This window comes from Sebastes fasciatus, chromosome 4 (genome assembly GCF_043250625.1).
Source record: "Sebastes fasciatus isolate fSebFas1 chromosome 4, fSebFas1.pri, whole genome shotgun sequence".
Taxonomy (NCBI): domain Eukaryota; kingdom Metazoa; phylum Chordata; class Actinopteri; order Perciformes; family Sebastidae; genus Sebastes; species Sebastes fasciatus.
This window is the reverse complement of record NC_133798.1, coordinates 20,474,069-20,498,702: the sequence shown is the minus strand read 5'-3', so window position 1 is coordinate 20,498,702 and position 24,634 is coordinate 20,474,069. Positions and strand designations below refer to the sequence as shown.

At 38.0% G+C, this 24,634-nt stretch overlaps 2 protein-coding genes across 2 annotated transcripts; both read right to left on the bottom strand.

Annotated features, from left to right (window-relative positions):
* Positions 1 to 766: 766 nt before the first annotated feature.
* Positions 767 to 16,696, bottom strand: ap4e1 (adaptor related protein complex 4 subunit epsilon 1). Its single transcript, XM_074632629.1, has 21 exons — positions 16,356 to 16,696; positions 14,979 to 15,050; positions 14,742 to 14,865; positions 14,473 to 14,546; positions 14,272 to 14,393; positions 13,246 to 13,405; positions 12,459 to 12,625; positions 12,283 to 12,356; positions 12,075 to 12,197; positions 11,859 to 11,968; positions 11,641 to 11,780; positions 10,321 to 10,433; positions 10,075 to 10,193; positions 8,586 to 8,888; positions 7,801 to 7,912; positions 7,572 to 7,710; positions 7,224 to 7,482; positions 5,258 to 5,800; positions 4,992 to 5,182; positions 4,750 to 4,910; positions 767 to 3,099 (listed from the first exon to the last, which is right to left on the bottom strand). The coding sequence occupies exons 1-21, from the start codon at positions 16,494 to 16,496 to the stop codon at positions 2,939 to 2,941; spliced, it is 3,408 nt and encodes a 1,135-aa protein (XP_074488730.1). The 5' UTR covers positions 16,497 to 16,696; the 3' UTR covers positions 767 to 2,938.
* A 1,024-nt stretch (positions 16,697 to 17,720) lies between these two features.
* Positions 17,721 to 24,557, bottom strand: gnb5a (guanine nucleotide binding protein (G protein), beta 5a). Its single transcript, XM_074632692.1, has 11 exons — positions 24,305 to 24,557; positions 22,978 to 23,114; positions 21,973 to 22,014; positions 21,420 to 21,496; positions 21,198 to 21,330; positions 20,745 to 20,888; positions 20,566 to 20,657; positions 19,655 to 19,703; positions 19,201 to 19,297; positions 18,907 to 19,073; positions 17,721 to 18,799 (listed from the first exon to the last, which is right to left on the bottom strand). The coding sequence occupies exons 1-11, from the start codon at positions 24,438 to 24,440 to the stop codon at positions 18,788 to 18,790; spliced, it is 1,086 nt and encodes a 361-aa protein (XP_074488793.1). The 5' UTR covers positions 24,441 to 24,557; the 3' UTR covers positions 17,721 to 18,787.
* Between the last annotated feature and the right edge of the window lie 77 nt (positions 24,558 to 24,634).

Here is a 24,634-nt window from a genome sequence, read left to right as displayed (position 1 = left end):
AGTATGTAACTGACAAAAATATTCTCACAAAAAACTCACAAACTCTGGTACTTTTCATAGTTTTCTTACTAAATCTGTGATGTCACAACAGATGTTTTGTCTATTTTGACGTTTAGCGAATACAGTTGAAGGTTTTAATTGAATCAGAGCAGTGCAAGCATGATTTTCTGGCCCATGGGAGGCAGTATGGACAATCGATTGAGTTTTATTTTTCTTGATTAATCGATTAGTTGTTTGGTCTGTAAAATGTCAAACAAATTGCGAAAAATGTTGATCAGTGTTTCCCAAAGCCCAAGATGACGTCCTCAAATGTCTTGATTTGTCCACAACTCAAAGATATTCAGTCTATTGTCATAGAGGAGTAAAGAAACCAGAACATATTCACATTTAAGAAGCTGGAATCAGAGAACTTTCTTTCTTCTTTCAGAGAACTCAGACTTTTTGTACTTAAAAAATTACTTAAACTGATTAATCGATTATCAAAATAGTTGGTAATTAATTTAATAGTTGACAACTAATCGACTAATTGATTAATTGTTGCAGCTCTAATGGAGTCTTAGAGTCTCGGTGAAAGAAAATGTGGACTGTGCGACAAAGGCAGCAAATTAAATGCTACTAATATTTTTTTTCTCATTCAATAAATATTTGAAATATTTTTTCTATGTAGCAAATATCATGTGAAACTAAAGAACATCAAGTCCTGCACATCTGTTTCATAGCTATAACAGACCTACATCATATTTAATGAATAATCGTTGAGTCAAAGTTCATTTACATTGTTGGATTTATTCATAACTTAGCAGAACGTAGTGACAGGCACTCTAAGAAACAAAGACTTCCTCTGTACCACAGGCACAAATCAAACACGCCACCTTGGCATTAGAACATAAGGCGTTGGGTTAGAGTTGAGTTTCAGACATGTTGTTAGCTTCACGCTGTGCTTCAAATCAGGAGGCAACAAAGAACGAAAGGTGAACTTTCCCTTCAAGTTGAATTAAATAAAACAGGCTGAGACGAGTCAAATCTGTCACAGCACGATCAGACAGTTACATGGAGCACGGTGATTTTCTTTCTTTCTTTCAGAGAAATTAATATAAAATATTTTCTGTAACAATATAAATCCAATAAATATGTTTTTAATACTGCATTGATACAAAAATATAATAATCAAAGACCACTAAAATCCCCCTCTCACCGATACGGACAGAAACATGAGTGCATAGATAATCAAATCACACAGAAGGCAGCGTCTGCAAAACATGAGGGGAAACTGAAACGCTCCTCATCTTAATGACGTCGCAGAGTGACGTCATCATCGCTATATTTAAGACAAAATACTCTCATCATAGACGTAAGAAATACTGCTACAGGAGGTTAATGTCAGCGCAATGTCATCGTAAAGACAAACTGGGATGTAAACATGTTTTTTCTGTGTTGAAGCTTGCAGTGAAGGCGAGCAGATTATTCCCAGTGAATATTAGTTTTAGAGTATTTTAAATTCTCCTGTGATGGTTTGTTGAGTTTGTTTCCATATCAGAAATAATGAGCAATAAATTTGGTTCTCCTAAAAGATATCAACATCTTCCCTGTGTTTCTCCCAAAGACACCTAATAAATAACATCAACCAGTCCAATACAAGAATTAGTGTGATTTTTTCCGTTTCAGTCAGTATTGATTCAATCAATATTAATGATTGAAAATAACCAAGATTCCCTTTAAGTCTTTGTCTGAGTAAAATTAGGGATGCATCGATACTGATATAGGATATCGGTAACAATGGGGCCGCTGCAATTCTATGTTTAAATACTATATACATTATATACTGGAATTTTAATTCCTGTTTAAGTTTTAAGATTTTTTACCAAGTTGCTGGTGCATGATTTATTAATAATTACACGGCTTTGTTGAATATTCGATTCTTATCGGTCAATCACGGCGTTCTACAGTCTGTTATTTCTTTATAACCGACCATTGCTATATGTGCGCAGTTCTGATGTCGGACTCTGGAGGACCTTTTTTGTGTCAAATTATTGATTTCTTAAGTAAGTGGCCGTGTAATAAGCGGGATAATATACAGTGAGCCGGTCATTGTTGTGAAATAAACCCCTTCAGGGCGACGCAGGACCCCCCTGAATCACCTGGAAGGGAATTATTTCACAACAATTCCCGACTCGCTGTACAATGTTTAAGTCGAGCCTGATTCTGTCTTACACATAACCAAATGATCCCAGTCACTTCCACACAGTGAGGCATACAGCATTAATTAAACACTGGTATCGGATCGGTACTTGGTATCGGTTGATACCCGAAGCCCCGGTATCGGTATCGGTATCGGTATCGGTATCGGTATCGGTATCGGTATCGGGACTGAAAAAGTTGGATTGGTGCATCCCTAATTAAAGTACAGAATGGGTTTCTCTGTTATGATTGTTCTAGCCTAGAAAATGTAGCTGATTTGTAAAAATCATGTTAAAAATTAGAAAGCAGGACACGACCTCTCTTCATATTCAGCATGCGGACCTGGAGCGCAAAACATAACTACAGAAATGCATGATTTCCCCTTCATACCGAGAATATCATACTTAGTATTAATTTCACTCACTAACAATGTTTCAACCATCGACGTTTTCAGTCATGCTGGAGCCGTCATCATTTTAAGACATTCATGTTATTCTGAAACATCGAACACTCACAGAAGGTTAAAAACACAATCGTTTGGCCCTGAGGTTTTTTACCAGCCATGACGTTCAAACAGTTCAGATCCTGTGAATTATTCCACCAATTTAAAGCAAATTGTTGTAACCCATAGTGGAAGAGATAAACTGATGGTAAACACTGTTAATATAAAGATGATGTTCTGCACTGCTGCTCTGTGTACCTTCCTCTTCAGTGGTTCGTGTTGCTCAGTGGCTTCGGTGGAGGAGTTGCAGTCGGAGGCTCAGTGCTCCTGTAACGCTCTCTGACAGTGGTACATCAGGCAGTCCGGCAGGTCGGGGACCGGAGAGCGCAGCCACACGGCCAGCGTTCCCGCATGCAGACGACAGTGCATCAGACACGGCTGATCCCGGAGCAGCTGGCAAGCTACAATACCTTCCATACCTGTAGGAGAAAACAATAAAGGTTACTCACTGATAGCGTGAAATACATGGGAAGTGTACGATGCATTGAACACATGTCAACCTATTGGTCAAATACTGTACCACTGCACCTTTTTACAATTTGAGATGCCCTAAAATAATACTGTAGTAACAAAACTAATGACTTGACCTGAACAGTTCATTTTAGATCTTTAACAGCAGTTGACAAAATAAAAAAAGCTCAAAAACTCTGGAAGAAGTGAGTAAGTGGACCTTAAGTTGAGATTGATTGTTAAAAACAGTAACTGTCAAATCACATTTTAGATGATTTAAAGACGAAGCAGGGGCTGCATATTTGCTTCAGCTTGATCCTCTATATACATTACATCTGCTTATGGCTGCAAAGAACAATTATTTTCATTAACGATTAATCCTTTAATTTTTGTTGATTAATCGATTAGTTATTTGGACTACAAAATGTCATAAATTGGTGAAAAATGACGATCAGTGTTTCCCAAAGCCCAAGTTGACATCCTCAAATGTCTTGTTTTGTCCACAACTCAAAGATATTCATATTACTGTCACAGAGGAGTAAAGAAACCAGAAAATATTCACATTTAAGAAGCTGGAATCAGAGAATTTGACTTTTTTTTTCTTCTCAAACCGATTAATTGATAATCAGAATAGTTGCCAATTAATTCAATAGTTGACAACTAATTGTTGCAGCTCTACATCTGTTGCACTGCTTCTCCAAAATAAGATTAACAAGGTTTAACTGTAAATAATCTAACAAATACATAATTCTTTCTAAAAAGACATACTTTATAAAGAGTTTATAATTAACAAGTAATTGCTCTGTTAAAGTTTAACAAATCATGTATTAATGCTTTTAGACCAGCAATGAACTATTAATAAGAACAGCTTTTGGGTTGTCATGTGAAATATGTCCTCCAGCAACAGCTTAATGAATTATCATTGACCTGTAAAGCATTAATAACCGATTCATTAACATTAATAAAGTCATTAGTTACAATTAGAAACACTTTAGAAAAATAAGCCTTATTAGAAAGTGGTACTTTAGTAACTAATACTGTGGTACATGAGTGAAAAACTAATGCATAACTTTAATAATAAGTTTGACAAAATAATCTTAACCCAGGTCCACTTCAATCACATCTCATGGTCTTCATCAACTAAATTGAAAGCTCTGGAAAAAGCTAGTAAGTGGACATTATGTTGAGATTATTTCGTGAAAACACTATTTTCAAGGTCAAGAATTAATTTTCACACTTAATCTATAAACTCATTTGAAGACGGGAGTTTTGTCCCTTATGCCATCGCAGCCCTAAATTAAATTGCTGAGTACTACTGTATGTATAGATTTGTGTATATACTGAATGTGTGTGTGGGGATACATGTGGGGGCATGAATGTATGTGTGTGTATATACGACCATATGTCCACCGTGTATTTTGTGTATCTGTATGTTTTTCTAGTGAGACAGGAACATGTGCGAGCACATTAAAAACTATAGTTTCCACAATAAACACATTCCTAACACAAAAGTAACACGTTAAGCCATTAAGCTGGTTATTAGTATATACATCATCTCAGTGGTGTTGGTAAAAGTCTAAAAGTTTTAAGTTTTAAATTGGAACTAAATGTCTGTTCACCGATGATTTCCACGACATGAAGCTGAAGTTTCTTCTTCAGGACATTCAGAGTGGCTGCGAGAGGTTCTTGGTCGTCACTGATCAGCGTCAGGTTCTGCTTTGTATCGTGAGAGAAGTCCAGCCACATTGTCCCGTACTGCTCTGTGGACACGGTCAGCGGTCTGAAGGAAACGTGAAATTACAGTAAGAAACTAATCGTCTCTGTACGGCCACACTTGTGTGAAAAGAAGAAAATATGTCACCTGATGAAGCTGGTTAGAGGCAGTTTATAAGAGAACTGCAGCGACTGAGGCGTCCCAACAGGAAACTGGTAAGACACCAGTCCAACCACTTCAACATGGACTGAAGGCCTCTTCGCGGCGAGGGAGTACTGACACACGGCTACAACGTGGCTTCTCGCCTCCTGCACCGGGCTGTCACACACACAGGACACCTGAAACAGACAAAATGTCCTTTAATATGAGAGGCTAATGAGGACTTCACTAATAGTTCTCTGCTCAGTAATTACCTCCAGTTCATCTGAGTCAAGCTCTAGTAGTATGTGTTGAATGTCAGAGTCAGAAGAGTTGTACATGAAAACAACCAGCTCTAAAGAGTCATCTTTCTGCACATGACAGGCTGAGAGATCCAGGCTTTGGTCGGAGCACAGAGGAGTGATTTCTGAGTGGGAGAGTCCAGAGAGCTCTGCAGGAAGATGAGAACTGAGACACAAGTCTTTGGGGTCTTCATGTGGAGCTGGATCAGCAGCTACCATACCGTTATCCCTAATGAGAGAGGAGCCACTTCCCTTTACGTCACCGTCAGTTAACTCTACATCACAGGTGCCGTTTGCAGCGGCGAGGCCCTGAGGGAGTTGGGACGTCTGTTCCAGTGAAGAGACGGTCAGCTCTGAGGTGATGTTGGTGTCCAGGAGGTTGTTGCACAGCAAGTTATCCACGGTGCTCGGAGGAGAGACGAGGGAGTTGGATATCTGCTCGCTGGAACCCGAGGACGACCCCGGACCTTTTGCTTTTCTTCTGAATCGCTGCGGTGTCGGCTCAGATTTTCCCATCTGGTGAAAGGGAAAGTTTAAGTTGTAACAGATGTCTTATCCCTTTGTCGGGCAGTTGATGAATGTCATAATATACATGGATAAATAAGAATACTTTGTCTGTGTACTTATGTGTATGTATGTATATGTAAATGCTGATGATTTGCTGTTATACTTATAACCTCCAATATTGAAAAATACAAATTTGATCACAAAGAAAAAAAAAAAAACTGATTAAGGATTTAAGTCATTTTCAAAACAAAATGCCAAATATTTGTGTGACGATTTGCTGCTTTTCTTTGTCTTTTAAAACTTTCATGTATTTAGAATTTGGACTATTGATCGGACACAACACCTCAGGCTGTCTGGGAAGATGTTTCACCATTTTCCGACATTATATAGACAAAACGATTAATTAATTAATTGAGAAAATTACTGGTAGATATTCAACAATGAAAATAATTGTTAGTTGCAGCCTTAATCCTGCCTCCCCGGTCGTATACTTTTTCAAATCTGTTAAGTGAGCATTCAGAACTAACTCACCAGATTCATATACAGTATATATACATGTAATTAAACGAGTAGTTTAAATACATTTTGCAGTAGCTTGCTGGTAGTTCAACTACATTCATATTTGCATAATGAGTCAAATAATTAAATTACCTTTTGACATTGTTTGTGTAGTTAACTACTGAAACTACAAACTATTTTGGGCTATAAAAGGAAAGGAATGTTTTTTTATTTTATTTTACCATTGCCTCTCTACTGTAATTTAACCTCTTTGATTCTGCTCTGGTCTAAACAATGGGCCTATCTGTTTACTTGTCAGAATTTAAGCTGTTCATATTGTGTGAAAAGGTTCAAGTTTAAGACTGTTTTAGTTGTTAAGATTGTGCAATTGTAAGTTTGTAAGTCAGATGTTACAAAATTGAAGTGTAAGACAACAGGCCCATTGTTTTAGACCAGTGCTCAAGTCGGTCAACAGGTCTAAAAATTTCCAAGTTAAAATATTTTTTAGTGGGGTATTTTATTTCTTTGATTCATGTGGGTTTATGTATGACCTGTGAACAAGTGGGCACTTTTTGAAATAAACTCAACTGAGTGGCAGTTTATGCTGGCATGTGACTATTTTGTAATAATGTGGTTACACATGTACGTTAAACTACTGTTTCTGAGTAGCTTTAGTTAACCAAACTACATTTCTCCCTATAAGCAGGTAGCTTTGCTGTAGTTCAACTTCTTCCAGTGTGAAGTAATTGGTAGCTTGCAAAGTAGCTTCCCCAACACTGATCAAATGTCTGCAGCTGCTTCACAGAAAATGACTTCCAGCTGCCAGAAGAAGGCGCTCATAATGGAATTATAATATCAGACACGTTTATCATACCTTGCATCTTCAGACTGTGCATCCCCACTCAAACAGAAAAAGAAGAATTAAAAATCTCACCAGACACACAGAGCTTTGGGAGGCCAGGCCGACAAACAGCGAGGAGGCCAGCTGCTGTTTCTCTTGTTGGGGCTCAGGGGTCGGTGTCGGGGTGGGAGTCTGGCTGTGTGAGCTGTCGCCCTCTCCCTGCTGGCTGGGGGGTGACCGGAGGGGACTGGGAACCTCAATATGGGCCGACTCCTCCAAAGGTTCCCTCTGCACCAGGTAGCCGCCCCTCCCCCACACTCTCTTCACACCGTCCAGCTTCAGAGTTGCAGAGCTGAAACACAAATCAAGTACGAGCTCTAAACCAGCCGTGCATTTGTATGTAAGCTATTTTATTCCAGACAAGTGTGTGTGTCTCCGTACCCTCCTTTGTGTGAGAGGTCGGTGCTGTCGCCGGACAGACCAGAGCTTATAGACAACAGTGTAGGAGACTGTCTGTCGGCGATGCTGCAGGAGGACATGCTGATGGGCAGCGACAGGCCGTACGGCTCCAGGCTCAATGCTGAGGCAGACAACACAGTCAGAACAAATCAAAACAGGGCAGCGCACATGATGCCAAACCTGAAACTCAATCTGAATGTCAATCTTTTACCTTTTGCCTGAGCGAGTTCCTCCTGGCGCTGATGGGGAGGCTTGTATGGAGCAGCGCCAGCAGCCAACGCCTCCGACACAAATCCATCCAGAAATGACAGAGACGAATCCACCTGGAAACCAACATCAACATCAACATCAACACCAACTGCAGGTTTAATCCTCTCCTTTAAAGGGATAGTTTGGGTGTTTTGAAGTGGGGTTGTATGAGGTACTTATCCATAGTCAGTGTGTTACCTACAGTAGATGGCGGTTGATACGCCGCCAGCTTGGAGAAGCAATGTACGTTATGTATATATGTATGTACTCATATATATTTTTACACTTACATTTTGCCACACAAAAGACAACACAATTACATGAAATTGTAAACAACCACAGGAAGCATTTGCGTATTGAGACTCTACTTCCATCTGATACTGAATGGAGTTCTGTGGTAAACCCATCAGACTACTCTAGACATGCTTAAACAGGTGCTATAATTATGACTGAACTGATGATCCCACTATTTCGATAAACACGGTCATTAATCTAATCGACGGTGAGTCACGGAGGGCGAGTTTGTGCAGGTTTTGATCTCCAACCGTCAGATAATGAGCACTTACAGTTCTCAGTAAATAACATCTGCTGTTCCAAGAGATAAATAAATTCATGACGTTCAAGTTTCAACATCAGCAAACTTTTAAAGTCAAATTAAATGTTTCTACGTTTCCAATCAACCAGGTTTCTATGGGTACTGATTGTAAACAACATTGCAATGACTGTACATTTAAATATCACTGTTACCTCCAGGGGCTCCAGGCCGGCGTCTCGAGGCAGCACCCTGGCTCGTAGCTCCGAGTCTTGGCTGAGGTGCTGCAGCTCCTGAGCCCTCTGTCTCAGCACTGTATCCAGGGAGCTGCCGTATGTTTCAGAGACCTCCTGGGCCACAGAAACACCCGCCCCTCCCTCACAGAGCTTGGTCATCGCCATGAGGACCCAGCTCTTGGTTTCACTGCTGGTGTTCTTCATGTCCAACAGTTTGGCCAGCAGCCTCAGGACAGTGGCCGCTTCAAGTTCCTCCCTAAGATAGGAGTATTCACCGAGGACCTGGGCACGGCAGAGAAGGGGCAAAAGTTTAGCGTAGTGAATGTCACTGCATAGTAAGTTAGATTCTGAAGGACAAGTAAAGAGGAGTTCTGTCAGTGAATGTTTTTAATCTGTAAAAGATTTAGAAAGTGCAATTTCATGCAACTCATTTTGTTTTAGCTACTGTGACTTTGTGCATTCTTGGGTAATTCATGTAATCATATCAATATCAAATTGTCATTAGGATCTCACTGGGCAGGTTTACACTCAGCTTGATCTGGCTTGTTTTTGATGGCACGGCAGACCTGTTAAAGGACCAGTGTGCAGGATTTAGTGGCATCTAGTGGTGAGGCTATAGATTGCAACTAACTGAATACCCCTCTGCTCACTCCTCTCTTTACAAGGGTGTCAAAAGGCTCTCTCTAGAGTCAGTGTTTGGTTTGTCCAATCTGGGCTACTGTAGAAACATGGTGGAGCAACACTGTGGACTTCATGAGCTAACGAAAACACAACGATTCTTAGTTTCTGCTGATGAAAACATAGTTATGAATATTATATTATATTCCTGCCAATGGATCCCCCTAAATCCTAAACACTGGTCCTTTAAATTCCTGTGAGCTGCCTGATAACTTCTCACTTCCGATCATCCATCAGGAGACACACCAGCATGACTGTGCTTTTATCGTCTGGATTTCAAACTATGATTCTAATGACCTTCCTGGCCAACTGATATTACTGATACTGATATTGTTTCTTTATGAGGTTCGTTCTATTTCCTGTAATTATTCTTACCAATATTTACCGAAATGCATTCTGTATTTCATCTCCACTTGAATTTTACTGCTCTTTTTTATGCCTGCGATTGTAACGTAAATAGTAAAGTGCCAGACAACACTCTTTATGCTTTCTGTCCCAAATACCCGTAAGGAAATTGTTCTGCACCCTCGGCATAGAATATTTTGCAGAAGGACTTAAGATGTCAATGTTTTTAAATTTACCTGGCTATGTTGTTTTCATTTGTTTGTCTCCCTTTGAGTTTTCTGTCTGTAACTTTGTGTTTTTGTGCTGCTGCCTGTCTTGGCATGGTTGCCCCTTTTTTAAAAGTATGCTTTAATCCAGACATTATATTCATTGTCCTTCTACTGCTTCCTGTTTTCATTTTAACATAACAATTATACAAACAGCTCATTTTACAAACAGCACTCACCCAGCTGATGACTTGGAGGAAGCGCTGTGGCAGTTTACCAGGATCTCCTTGCAGCAGAGAAACATATGAGTCCACAGCAAACAGCCTCAACTTCCTGTCTTCCTCCACGCTGTCAAATCCTGGGCCATTAAAGAAAAAATGAGCATTACAAAATTAGAAATCATCATCAGCATCAAAATACTGAACTGAAACATGGCAACACAGCAGAACAAACACTACATAGAGAATGAGTTGAGGACATCTCACCCTCGGACAGCAGTTTAAGGAAACTGTTTGGGATGTCGGGCTGCATCATGTCTCCTCCCACTGAAAACACCGTGTTCATGGTCTCAATGAACCACTCATTGTCTGGTGCATATGTAGAATGGTTCATAGGAAAACTATCAACACAATAAATAGGAACAAACAAGGTATAAATAATACAACAGCATGTTTTTAAAGGATTGGATTTCTGTTTTTCAACCCAGAATTAATTGAAATATAATTTAAACTTCACCGGTAGCTTTAGTATTGAGAAACAGAGACTGAACACAGAACAATAGAGTTTTCATTTAGGCCTTGAACCAAGTATCATGTTCCTGCAATAGAGGAAGCTGCAGTTTCAGGTCTGCAGTCCTAGATCTGCACGTCTTGGACACTAGTTTTTCACGAAGGCTACTTCATTGTTTTACCATTTTAATTAAGTTTAAATAATCGTATTAATTAAAGTGCTGACTGCCTGTTAACCTCCACAATATGTGTTATCAGCCAGTCAAATGTCAATAACATGCCATTTCTAGTTGGTTAAAAAGTTGAAGTTACATAACAAACTTAACGTTACTTATTTTAACCCAAACCATGATCTTTTCTTTTCTAAACCTAACAAAATAACTTTGTTGCCTAAACCTAAATTGTTTCTGTGGTGCCACCATGTAATGTGGTGTTAAGAGGCTGTGGTCATTTCACGCAGGCTATTCCTGTGAGATCACATTGCAGTGGACAGAAAGTACAGTAGTGTTTAGGTGGAATAACACTAGGGTCCTAGAAATGCCGTCCTGAAACTGCAGGAACATAATATTGCTTGAACCACCACTATGAGTCTACATGAGAGTCATAAATGTCTTTATGCTGTTAAAAATAGTGTCGCAAACCGTGCTTTCAACCAGGTTTTACAGACTTTGTCTTAACTGCATTGGTCAGAAACAAATCCCACTCAACTTCACGGAAAGTAAAGTTTGTGACCCTTTTAACTGTCAGAACTAATAGGCTTGTTTGTCAAGATTGTGAGCTTCCCATTCTATAAAACAAAATGAATCTTGGTTATTGAAGGACTGAACAGTTTCACTTTTGATCTGTGTTTAAGTGCAGTGAAAAGTTGCAGCAAAGAGGTACCATATGTTTCAAGAAACGTACTACTTCACCAGCGTGACAAACTTATACTATGCACAATTTGCTTCTTGGATCAGAGAAGCAATTCCAGTAGGTATTGCAGGCTCTATTTTCAATGTTTATAGCAGTATAATTATATGACTGTGGTTTATTTTTGTATGGGCCACCAGAAGTAAATGAATGTATATTTAAGGATATTTTTCTGCCAGCTCTGCCACCTTCCCCACCAGGTCAATGGTCATGTAGTCATCTTTATTGAAGCGCAGAAACTCCAGCATCTTCTCGACAATGACTGTGACGTTCTGGGCGTTAGTGATCCGAAAGAGCAACTCCAGTGTCTACAAGAAAACAGACATAATGCTGTAAAACCCACAATTCTGACACCAAAATCCCGACTACACCAGCATCTGCCTTACCTCACGCTTGATGATGAGGTCGGGGTGATCGAGACACTCTATGATGGTCATCTGATGCTGCAGGGCCAGTTTAGGATCCTGCTGGACCACGTAGGTGAGGGCCTTCAAGCCTACAGTAACACCAAATAAAACAACTTACTATAGTGAATGTCTGAAGTCTTGACTGTCAATGTAAAAAAAACAGACTTAAATCAAAAGGTTTTGTTTGAATCTTACCGAGATATTTGAGATTAATCTTCGGTGACAGAACAAAATTGCCGATGCACTTTGCAGCTTTTTCCAAAAGGTCAGATTTGGGGTGAATTGTGTAAATACATTTTACACACTCGTATAATATTGCTGGAAAGAAAAGACAGAGATTGAAGTACTTAAATGATTTCAAACAACCAAATTAACAACAAATCAAACTTTACATTGTACATACCATAGGTGATGTTGTGATTCATCTCTGCTCTTTGTAAAGACTCGTCGAGGACTTCATACATGACCTCACTTGTGCTGTAAAACAAAGAACAGACTTGTACTTGCAGGGATGGGAGTACAAAGCACGACCACATCATGGTATAAACATCCTGATTCATCGGGGGACAAAATAATTACCTCTGGTCATTTTTCCCAAGAAAGGACAGTATTCTGAGAAGCTGAATTTGCAGCCATGGAGCCGGGACACTATGATAGTTAAAGTCCATGGGCAGTTTTCCCCCAACTACTTGCTTCAGTATGGTGACAAAACTTGCTGTCAGGTCCTTATAACCTTCTGGATTCTCCTGGAACAAAAGAAAAATACGTGACGATGAGACTGGATTACTACGGAAGCCTTAAACGGACATGATTCAAAACATGTTTTTGATGCTGTTATCTCAAAATCACAAGTTAATTACATCGCTAACTCAAGAAAACAAGCTTTGTTATCTTGAGATAACAAGATAGTTAACTTGTTATCATAAGAAAACAAGAGGTTGTTTTCTTTTATAGCTTATAATAAGACATTTCCCTCACAATCTTGTGCTGTTTTCTTTTTAATTCATAAAGGACACAGGTAACATGTGTTATACTGCTTATGAATACATCCTTATTTACATGTATTTTGTATGTACCCTTGCTGGATATATACATCCATGCCGTCAGCTCGATCTGGGCCGTTTGAATGCATTTATCGTTGGCTGATTTCACCCAAACATTATAAATAATATAAGAAAACAACCTTTTTTTTTCGTGATAACGAGTTAATTATGTCGTTATCAAGATAACAACATACTTAATTTGTGAATGACATAATTAAATCAATATAACGGCATTAATAAAAATGTCTGAATCATGTCCATTTAGGGCTTCCGTAGATCACACCACAGTAGATCAAACCAAAAGGTCCAGAAAAACGAATTACCTGGATCATCTGTAAGTAGATGTGTAGTGAAGCTGTCATGACGCCCGGGTCCTTGTCACACAGAGCTTTGCGAAACTTGTTGTGGATGTGTTGAACTTGATTCGGTGCTATTAGGTAGAATTTATACAGTGCCAGGACCGCTTTTCGTCGAATGATTTCTCTGCAAATATGTTAGAAGATACCCTTATAAATCATGTTCAAGCTGATTTTTCAGGTTCCAGTTTACCATAAAAAAATACATTCACTTGAACGCATATTGGTTATGGAGGACGGAACCTGCCAAAATAAAAAAATAATAAATAAATAAATAAATGAGTCAATAAATAAATAAATATGCCATTAATTATACCAAAAATATTAAAAATAAATGTAGCTGCTAATTAAAATGTGACAAAAATTGAATTGATATTCCTGTTTTAATTTGCTTCTTTATCTGTTTACCTTTGTATTAATTCCCCTATCTATTTACTCTACTATTTATACATCTCAATTAACTTTTAAATGTATTATATATAGCATATAGTTGATCTATACACTCTGACCCCATGACACAAGTTGAATGACAGCCCCCTCATTTGCATAATGAGGCAGAAATGTAAATAGAAATGTGTAAAGAAAAGAATAAATAAGTTTGGAAATGAATAGGGGGAGAAATGCAAAGGGAAAATCCTGCAGAAATAAATAAATACATAAATACATAAATACATACAATTTCATAATGAATAAATAAAATAAATAAATAATAAATGTAAAAATAAATAAAGTTGAAAGTTAATTAAATAAATAATGGGAAATTAAGTAAAAGAGTAGATAAATAGGGGAATTAATACAAAGGTACATGAATGAATAAGCAAATTAAAACAGAAATATCAATTTATGTCACATTTTATCAATTAATTAATGCCTACATTTATTTTGAATACTATTTTGGTATATTTAATGGCATATTTATGTACGTATGTATTTCTTTATTTCTGAATTTTGGCAGGTTCTAATTAGACTTGAAGGTCAAAGAGCATTTCTTACTTTGGGTGATTGAGTTTCTCCTCGACCAGAGGAAGGATTGCAGGAATCATATCTTTGGGGAACATCTGGCTGACAACAGTTAGAGCCATGCACACTTCAATGAGGTTTGTGCTCTGAAGATCCTGAAAACACAAAATACATCAACAACATCCCTTCTGCCAAAACACCAGATGACGAATGTTGTAAAAATGTAACACACACCTTTAACACAGTGTTCACAAGGAGAAGTAGCAGCTCGTGACTTTCGTTCAGAAACAAAGACACGGCGAGATAACCTGAAATTCAAAAACAAAAACTTATTTTTTGCCAAAAGCAGTTCAGGAAGATGCAGTGGAGTTAGGTCAATAAAGTTGTTGTGATGACAAATGTTCTCAAAAACTCAAAAAGCCACTAATCATGCGCCTTTTTGTGTTGATCACGAGACAAAGTGAGTATTGTGGAGTCATTGGGTGAAGAATGAGTAAACATACCGACTCTTTTCTCCAGAGCAGTGCCTTGTTGAGCCAGTTTGATGGCATGAATGTAGCTGAACGAAGCCTCATAACCGAGCATTTCACAGTAGATCGCTCTCACCATGAGCTCCTTCATCTGTCTCTGAATCAGATTATGACACAAGGAAGCAGTTAACACATCAATAATTTCAGGCAGACCTATTTCAATAATCTGTTTCTTGTACAAGATCAACTTGGAAAATCAGGAGATCGTACCATGGAGGTGTTGGGGGAGGACACCTGTTCTTTGATAGATACCAGTTCACGCTGAATAAGTTTCTCCTCCTCCTGAAAAAGGGGGAACACAGTTAAGGATATTAAGATCAAATACTGAGAAAATGCCTGCTAACGTTTGCACTACCATGCTTTGTTATCCATGATGGAGAATGACTCGCAACCCATGCAGGACACCATCTCAGCACTGGAGAGCTCCTTCAGCGACAGGCTGCTCCACCCAAAGTGTGTGAAGTAGCGCTATCGCAGGTCCTTCCTTCCTGCAGCTGTCAGACTCCACAACCAGCACTGCTCCCAGTAGACCACTTACACACCAAAAAACTGACAATAACCTGATATTTTCAGGTGGAATTTCATTTCATTCTCACTGTGCAATATAATTTTCCACTTGTGCAATTTTGTTAATAGTCTGTTTATTGTCAATACTGTATATACTGCTCCTATTTTTATACTTCCTTCTATTTAAATGGTTCATATTTTGTTACACTTTGTTTAGCTCTTTTTTTACTGTGTTAGCTGATGCATCTTGTTTTTTGCACTATCCCCTTTGCTGCTGACTAATAAAGGAATATCTTATCTTATCGTATCTTAAATCCAGATGTAGAGACTTGCTTTAGGTAGACTGCATCACAGTGAACATCATATATATCTAGCTAATACCATTCACTGTAAACAATTTCTGATTGGTGCATTCACATGTTTGTGGGAGATTGCAACACCAAGGACAGCAGCAACAATTTTCACAACGTTCATGTTTGTCTTCCAGGTTTAACTTCTCTGCAACACAGTGTGTGAATGCAATATTGATTCATTTCTTCAAGCCAACCTAATAATCCTCACTATTCCTCATATTCCAACATTTCTTTGTTTTTCTGAGTGCATTCCTCCATTATTTTTTGTGCAAATATTAATAAATAAACAAGAAATGTTCTTTATGTGGGCACATACAACACATCACTTTATTGTGTCAATTCTATCCTAGACTGATGCTCGTCACTACCAATGTTGTTTTCTGCAATATACATTTTTGTAACCATATAAACACCTCGAATATTCTGAGTTTATCACGAGCACCTGAACGCACCAACCAGGACATGTTTTTAAAAATAGTCCCAGCTCTGATTTCACCTTTAATTACCTCGTGATAATAACACAACAGGAAGGAGAAGGTGCCTGTAATGTAGACTAAAACTTAGCACGGTATTGCACGGACTATGCGGCATATGGTACCTGAGTTAAAAACACATAAACACACCTTTCTTTAGAGTCAGCATAGCAGCTTAGCAGGCTAACATCAGAGCCCCTCATCAACACTGACTCATCTTATATCTAAGTTCTAGTGTTAAAGGACGGACTCACATGTTTGGAGGTTAACTCGGTGATTCCTCTGATGAGGTGTCCTAGTTTGGAGGTGGAGGAGAGTTTCGTAGCTACAGACTGAGAGTCCAGAGAGAGCAGACTCGGCAGAGCAGTCAGGGTTTTCTCCACAACATCACTCATGTTGACAGCTAAAAACGAGGCTAAACAGCTGTTTTCTTCTTTAAAAATACACTTATTAAATCATCTATCCATCCCAGTAACTGTTTCCTGAAACAGAGTCAGTGAAAGTTCATTGTTAGACATTTAAAAGCAGCACAAGAGGTGAGATGCTAGCTCTCCAGTCGGCCATTGTTTTGATTCAGCAGACTGACCCGCGGCTTGACGTCACTTCCGCTTGTATTTGGTAAACTTTATTAACAACCGTAAACAAGAACAGTGGCTGTTCCAGGTCTAAAGAGCTCAGTACAGGAAAATAAAACAATATTGTTTTATCCATATTTCATTTTATTTTATTTTGTGATGAGGAAAAAAAAAGGAAAAAAGGAATATATATATATTTATGTATATATATATATATCTTTTATATATATATATATATATATATATATATATATATATATATATATCTTTTTTATATATATATATATTTCTTTTTTATATATATTTATATATATATATATTTTATTTTTCTATATTTCTATATTTTATATTTTATATAAAAGAAAAGAAAAAAAACCTCCTCAACTGGCCGGGTATGGGCCATGCTGCCTCAGCACCAACTGGGCTCCTCCTCCATCTCCTCTCTCCTCCCTCCAATGATTGCCTCTGGATAGAAAAGGGCATAAGCCCTGAACTATCAAACCAGGCTCACGAATTTACGAATATGAAAAAAATAAAACAATAAGATAAGGTAAAGAACGATGATTAGAAAGTAATGATACTCAAAACTCAGTTTATTAAGTTTGTAATACGTTGATAAACAGTCCCTTTAATAACTGTACACTAAACTACAATAAAATAATTACAGTAAATAAATAAAATAAATAAAATAATAAAATAAATACATTTGAAAGTTAATTAAATAAATAATGGGAAATTAAATAAAAGAGTAGATAAATAGGGGAATTAATACAAAGGTAAATGAATGAATAAGCGAATTAAAACAGAAATATCAATTTATGTCACATTTTTATCAATTAATTAATGCCTACATTTATTTTTAATACTATTTTGGTAAGTCGAAGAGCATTTCTTACTTTGGGTGATGCAGATGATGTCACTTCCACCTGATTTGGTAAACTTTATTAACAACCGTAAACAAAAACAGTGGCTGCTAGGTCTAAATAACTCAGTACAGGAAAATAAAACAATAAGATAAGGTAAAGAACGATGATTAGAAAGTAATGATACTCAAAACTCAGTTTATTAAGTTTGTAATACGTTGATAAACAGTCCCTTTAATAACTGTACACTAAACTACAATAAAATAATTACAGTAAATAGTAAATTGCAGCAACTGCATGAAAAGGAGTACATTCTAACATTTTTCTTTTATATATCTATAGTAGTATTTAGATATCTAGTGGGTGACCACAGGTTCAGGGTGTCTGCAGTGTGCACATAGAGCAGGAAGTGGCTTCCACAGCTGGAAACAGACAGATGTGAGGTAAGCCATCCTTTAAAATCAACATCATGTATTTTAGGTTTAAGTGTAAATATGTGCTTTTTTTACATTATAATATTGGCAGGTGAGTTGCTGTCAAGGCATATTGGGCGCACATAGAATTAAATCCATTTCCATCCTTAATAAACTACAAATTTGTACTTTTGTTCATAATATTTTTTTTGCCAAAGCTCCTTCATATCAAATCATTTTTTTAATTGACTTCTGACTGACCAATATTGATTAATTTCTTCAAGCCAATCTAATAATCCTCACTATTACTCATATTCCAACATTTCTCATTTACATTTCTTTTTTTTTCTGAGTCTGCGGCGTGATAAAGAATATAAATACTTTATTGTTTTTCCTGTAGATGTATTTTGTTTCCTAGTATCCCATTTTCTTCAACAGTCTGCATTCCTCCATTATTTTTTGTGCAAATATAAATAAATAAACAAGAAATGTCCTTTATGTGGGCACATACAACACATCACTTTATTGTGTCAATTCTATCCTAGACTGATGCGCGTCACTACCAATGTTGTTTTCTGCAATATACATTTTTGTAACCATAAGTACTTCTGTGCAATTTTCTGTCAATCATACTGAAATACAAGCGCGTGCCATTTGGTTTAATTACTCTCTGAAATATGTAAATCTACCGTGGCCTTGAGACTGGAGTATATACAATGTTGTTGATATGTACAACCAAAACTGAGTCCCTATGTGTGATTGTACTCTAGCAAACAGAAACGTTGGTGTGTCTTCAGTAGGTCTGTCTACCATTCAATCCTCTGTGTCTTCATCCTTAAGCCCAGATCTGGAAAACATCAAACAGCAACAAGACATTACAAGATATCACCAGAAAGGTCACTGCACATTGCAAAGTTGGCCGATCGGACAATAATAATAATTGACATCTCATACCCGAAGAGTGTGGTCCCAGGATCCTGTGCAGAAGGCCGTCCCATCCGGGGAAACACGCAGCGTACTGACGCGGTTCTCATGTCCAAACAGAATAGACACCCGTGTTCCTTTGAGAACATCCCAAACATTTATGGTGTAGTCGTTGTAGCCGCAAAACAGTAGCCGTCCTGAAAGATTAAAAAAAACAAAAAACATGACTCTAATATACAAAAAGAAATAATTTTAACCTCTGATTGGTCATTAACTGCTGTTTGGTGGAATAACCAGATTAATACTGAAGTGTTTATTTCTTACCACTGAGAGAGAAATCAACACTGGAGACCCCAAATATGATGCTCTCTTTGGAATAAATAGCCACTTCTCTGTCTGCCCTTAAGTCATACAGGCGACACTGTAACAAAAGTCAGTGTTTTAATGTTAAAGATCATCAATCAATCAAACTCTATTTGTATATCACCTTTCATTCAAGTTCAAAGTAGTAAAACCGTGTGAAGTACAAACTAGATGAGTAAAATAACAATAAAATAGAATAAAATTATAAAGATTTAATATATTATAAAATAAGTGTAACAAAAAAATATAATACGATTTTACAACTTTAATGCTATAAAATAAGTGACTAAAATAATTCTTAATCAAAGGCCTGGCTGAATAGGTAGGTTTAAGTTTACATTTAAAGATTTCAACACTTCCAGCAGCTCAATATATTTCCAATTGCACTTCATGTGGTAAATATCTGATTACTTACTGTAGCATCATCTGAGCCAGATGCAAAAGCATCTCCACTGGGGTAGTATCTGTTGAACAGAAGAAATAGACACAGTTTGGAACAAACACCTCTCTTGTGTAGGATTTGAATATATCTGACTTTTAGCGACTCCCAGTGGTGGTATGAGAAAAGACACTGTAGTTGAGAATGAATGAGCTAAAAGCACCAGTTTTCACTTGGATTGTCTCATTTCATATTCATCAGAATAATTTGAAAGATGTTATAACACATAACATTTGACACAGAGGCTCGAGGATTTAAAGGACCAGTGTGTAACATTTAGGCGGATCTATGAGCAGAATTGGAATATACAGTAATATTCATTACTATGTTTTCATTAGTGCATAATCACCTTAAACTAAGAATCGTTGTGTTTTCGTTAGAATGAGCCCTTCATATCTACATAGGGAGCAGATCCTTTTCACGGAGTCCGCCATGTTGTTCCGCCATGTTTCTACAGTAGCCCAGAACGGACAAACCAAACACTGGCTCTAGAGAGACTCTTTCGCGTTTTTCGTTACCTGAAGGCCACCGTAGTTCTCCGGCGCGCTTGTGAAACTGCGGTAACGTGAGCCACAGAGAGTAAAACTGTGGTTCCGCCAGCTGCCGTTTGACTTCCGTTGCGCTTAAAGTAGTGTTATTATGATAAGGATGACCTCTGAGCGAGGCAAACGGCGTTAACACTGTTTTTGCACTCGCCGGCTCACATTACGGCAGTCTTGGAAAGGGAGGAGTGAGCGGAGGGGTACTCAGCAACCACACCACTAGATGCCACCAAATCCTACACACTGTACCTTTAAAATACCAGCATCTTTCTCATTAATGGATGAATTAAAAAAATCTTCTTCACTTGTATCCAAACTCAAAATTGACAGTTGGCAATCACTTACCGCACACTATTTATGTCTGATTCATGAGTTTCAAACGACTGAATACACTGTCCTGAACGCATGTCCCACACATTGGCCTTCTTATCACAGCCCTGCAATAATACAAAATAATGCAGAATATGATCTAATGTTTCAGTGAAGATTAAATAGTAATAAGCTGTAGTGAAAGGCGTCCTCACCCCTGAAACAAACGTGTTTCCAGTCTCGGAGGGGGCCAGGTCCAGACAGAGCACGTCTGCTGCGTGTCCATGGAAACTCTGCAACAGTTGCCCGCTCTCGACATCCCACAATGCACATGTTCCATCCCCGCTGGACGTCAGGATCTTTAACACGAACAGACGATGAGGAGGAAGATCAGTAAAAGTCTATGTGGGCTAACACGCGGCTATAAATGGATTGTCTTTGCTGTGTGAAACATCATGTGACCGGGACATCAAACCAGGAGCAACTGGCTGCTGTGAATTATTAACAAAGAGGGGGAGCTCCTTACACAGGAATATTGAAGGCAGTGATTTCTGATTAATAATGAGAGAGAAGTGAGGAATAGAAAAGCAGCCGTGTTTGCAGGAACCTATAAAGTGTCTGTAAAATTGTGGGAATTGTGTTTTGTTGTGTATGGTGGATATTCTCACCTGCATGTCCGAGTTGGTGAAGCTGCAGGCTGACAGGTAGTTTGTGTGCATGGCCACAGACTTCTTCTTGGCAGCCAAGTTCTCATTCTTGTCCAGAGACAGAGGATACACTGAGCATTTATTATCCAGGCCCCTGCAACAAGACAATAACCCCAGTTTAACAAAAAAATAAACAGATGATGCGCCACATTTGGATCATCACAGGTATAGTGAGACACTCACCCACAAGCTACGGCACAGCCGGAGGGGGCGTAGGCGCAAGCCATCACCCAGGTGCAAGGCATTGTCACAGCGTGCTCCTAATAAATATCAAAAGACAAAGCTGCATGAGCCGCGCCGGGACAGTGAGATGAAACTAATTCATTAGAATCAGTTAATTAGAGCAGAACAGGAAGCTTTAGGCTGTTAGACATCAGAGGTGTTTCAGTTTGTCCAAAAGCAGACACTTTAAAAAGGCAAACTGGCGTTTTAAAATACATTTTTAGACATCCTCGTGGTCAAAACAGCCTACCGTTTTATAAAAATAACTATTTTTTTTTTTTTAAATCATTTTTGATCCAATCTGCCTACTCCAACTTAAAATATTCCACATCTTTTACACACTATTGGTGTTATTCAACTTTTCAATGATATCCATACAAATTAAACCCATTCATACCATAGCTGAAACACAAGTTTATAACACGCTTGTAGGAGGAGGCTGTGTGAATGAATAAAATGTGAAAAGGTAAAAAATCTGTTATAAAACACCTGTAAATTGAAAAACAGAAGTTACCTTGTTGGTGGTGAAAGCATCCCATACAATCACTTTTCCATCCTGTAAAGAGATTAGAACAAGTCCGACATAAAACACTGTAGATTATGAAATTATAAATTGACTCTACAATGAGCTTTTAAAAGCATACAATTCATATGTCATCAAACTGTCTCCTTACTCTTGATTATAGTCTAATTATCCCCATCTCTCTTATTGTAATATAGTTTAGCTGAGTACTAATCTTCATCAAATTTTGGTCCTCCACAAATGTTTTGTGAGGATTGCAACTCGATCAAAGTCACACATCTCCTCTGTTCCTCTATTTCAGAAACTCAAGATTCTTACTATTCATGACATCAATATTTCTCAAATATGTGTTTTTATTTATAAGATACTTTCTGGTGGGAATATCTCTGAGCAGTTCAAGACCTACAGTATTATAAAACAAGTTCTCAGGTCCATTCTTACTCAACTCGTCAATCTCTAGATCTTCATCCTCCTAAATTTCTCACTAGTAGGTCAATTTCCAATAAGATTTGGAGGTACCAAATTATGGAGTAGCTTTTCACATCTATCAAAAAACAGTTTATCTATCAAATGTTTCAAAAGATGCTTAAAGGGAGCTGTTTCGTAAATTGCTTTTCCCCATGTTGTCCATGTTGTCTTCACTCATAGTGTTATATATGATTACTATTGCAAAAAGTCAGAGTAAATTTAAGTTTTAGTTTAAACCAATATCCCACATACATTAACATACACTTACACACACATTTGCTTATGCACATCACTCACATTTCTTGTCTTAATTGATATATTTATTGGTATTGTTGTTATATATATACAGTATATATATATATATATATATATAGTCATATTATTTCTGTATATGAATCTTGTCTCTAGGTTGAGGCTTCAAATAAGCCCAGTGGGGTATTTGCCTCTTCCTGCACTATTATTTTTGTTGTTATGTTTGTATAGTCTTATTTTGTGCAAAATAAATAAAAAAGATAGAGTGTGTGTGACCTGTGAGGAGCTGACGATCCTCCTCTTGTCCTTACACCAGTCCATGCACAGGACTTTGTTTCCATGTCCCTTCAGGGTTCTTCTGGTCTTCATGACAAACTGACCCAGACCCTCCACCTTCTCAGCCACCTGATGGACTACACACACACACACACACACACACACACACACACACACACATAATGTACATTTATAATACATTACTGTATACAACCTGGATTAATGCAGGAACAATAACAATATGGATTATAGAGGGCCTATTGGAGGAATATTTCAGATTTTTGTTTAATCTGTCATGTCTCATAAAACATTACAAATAGATTCTACACTATTGAGAATTTCCCAGTAAAATAACAGTAAAGAACTGGCAGCAGGGTTGCCTTTATGTTACTGTAAAAATAACATTATTATACTGTCGCTGAAATTTACAGCTTTGTACTGTTAATGAAAAATTTTACAGTTAAGATACATTATATAGCTGGTTTTCCACCTTTCTTTTATATTATCTTACTGATTTGTTTTAATGCACTATTTAGGTTGTATTTTTTACACACATTTTAATAAACATTATTATTTTTTGCCTAGATGAATAGACTTAGCAGGTTACAGACATAGGAATAGTCACACTAAATACAATTAAAGGCACACATTAAAATGTCTGTCTATATCTGGCTACAAGCACAGAATGCAAACCATAACAACATGTGAGTGAAGAACAATAAAGCTAATTCACTGATTTTACAATCATGTACAATGTACAAGCCTCCCATGTGCAGATCAGGTCCCAGAATTAAACAAATACTGCATGAAACTGTTACTGATGATACTTTAGACAGTTGATCAGCAGTAAAGTGATGTTTTTTAAGAATGCATTATAGTTCAGTTAAACATTTTTTAACAGGTTTTCTTTTGTATTAACAGTAAAACACTGTTTTTAGCAATAACAGGTTAATACTGTTGAAATCCTGCTGTTAATTAACAGCAATTGTTTACAGTGTAGGTTAGATCTTATTTAACATGCAGCTGAGGTATGATTGGTTAAACCCACAGAGACATTGGGATGGAGGCACAGGGATGTAAAATGGGGAAGCAAACAAACATCCATCTGAAGTCTCCTGTCAGATAATCTGAGGTACAGTCGAGCCAATCAGCTCAATAATCACTTCACATCCCTGTAAAACTCTCAACATCTGCCCTCCAGCTAGAATACACGAGTCTGTGATGAGTTATTAGCTGTTATTTGTCCCGTCACAGTGTAAACGCAGCGGTGGATGGAGGATGGAGGCCTTTCTCTCTCCATTTTCAGCAGCAGCAGCAGCTCACTCACGCTCGACATCGTGCAGCTTCGCTCTCTCCTCCTCCAGCTTCGTCTTCAGCGTCTCCGACTCCGTTTTGAGGTGGGAGAGAGTCTCGTTCAGCTGTACCTCCTGTGTCGCCATTTCAGGGATTAGAGGGGATCTCATATATTTCCTTTGTGCAGGCAGCGATCGGCAGCGAAAAGGCTTAAAGCAGAGCTAACAGCTGATGCTGCTGTCATGACGTCAGAGGGAGAAGATGCTCCTCCAGCTTCCAGATGGAGGAGGAGGAGGAGGAGGTCCTGCATCCTGGTGATGCTGCATCCTCAGCAGCCTCTCTACTCTACCGCTAAATAAGGCAT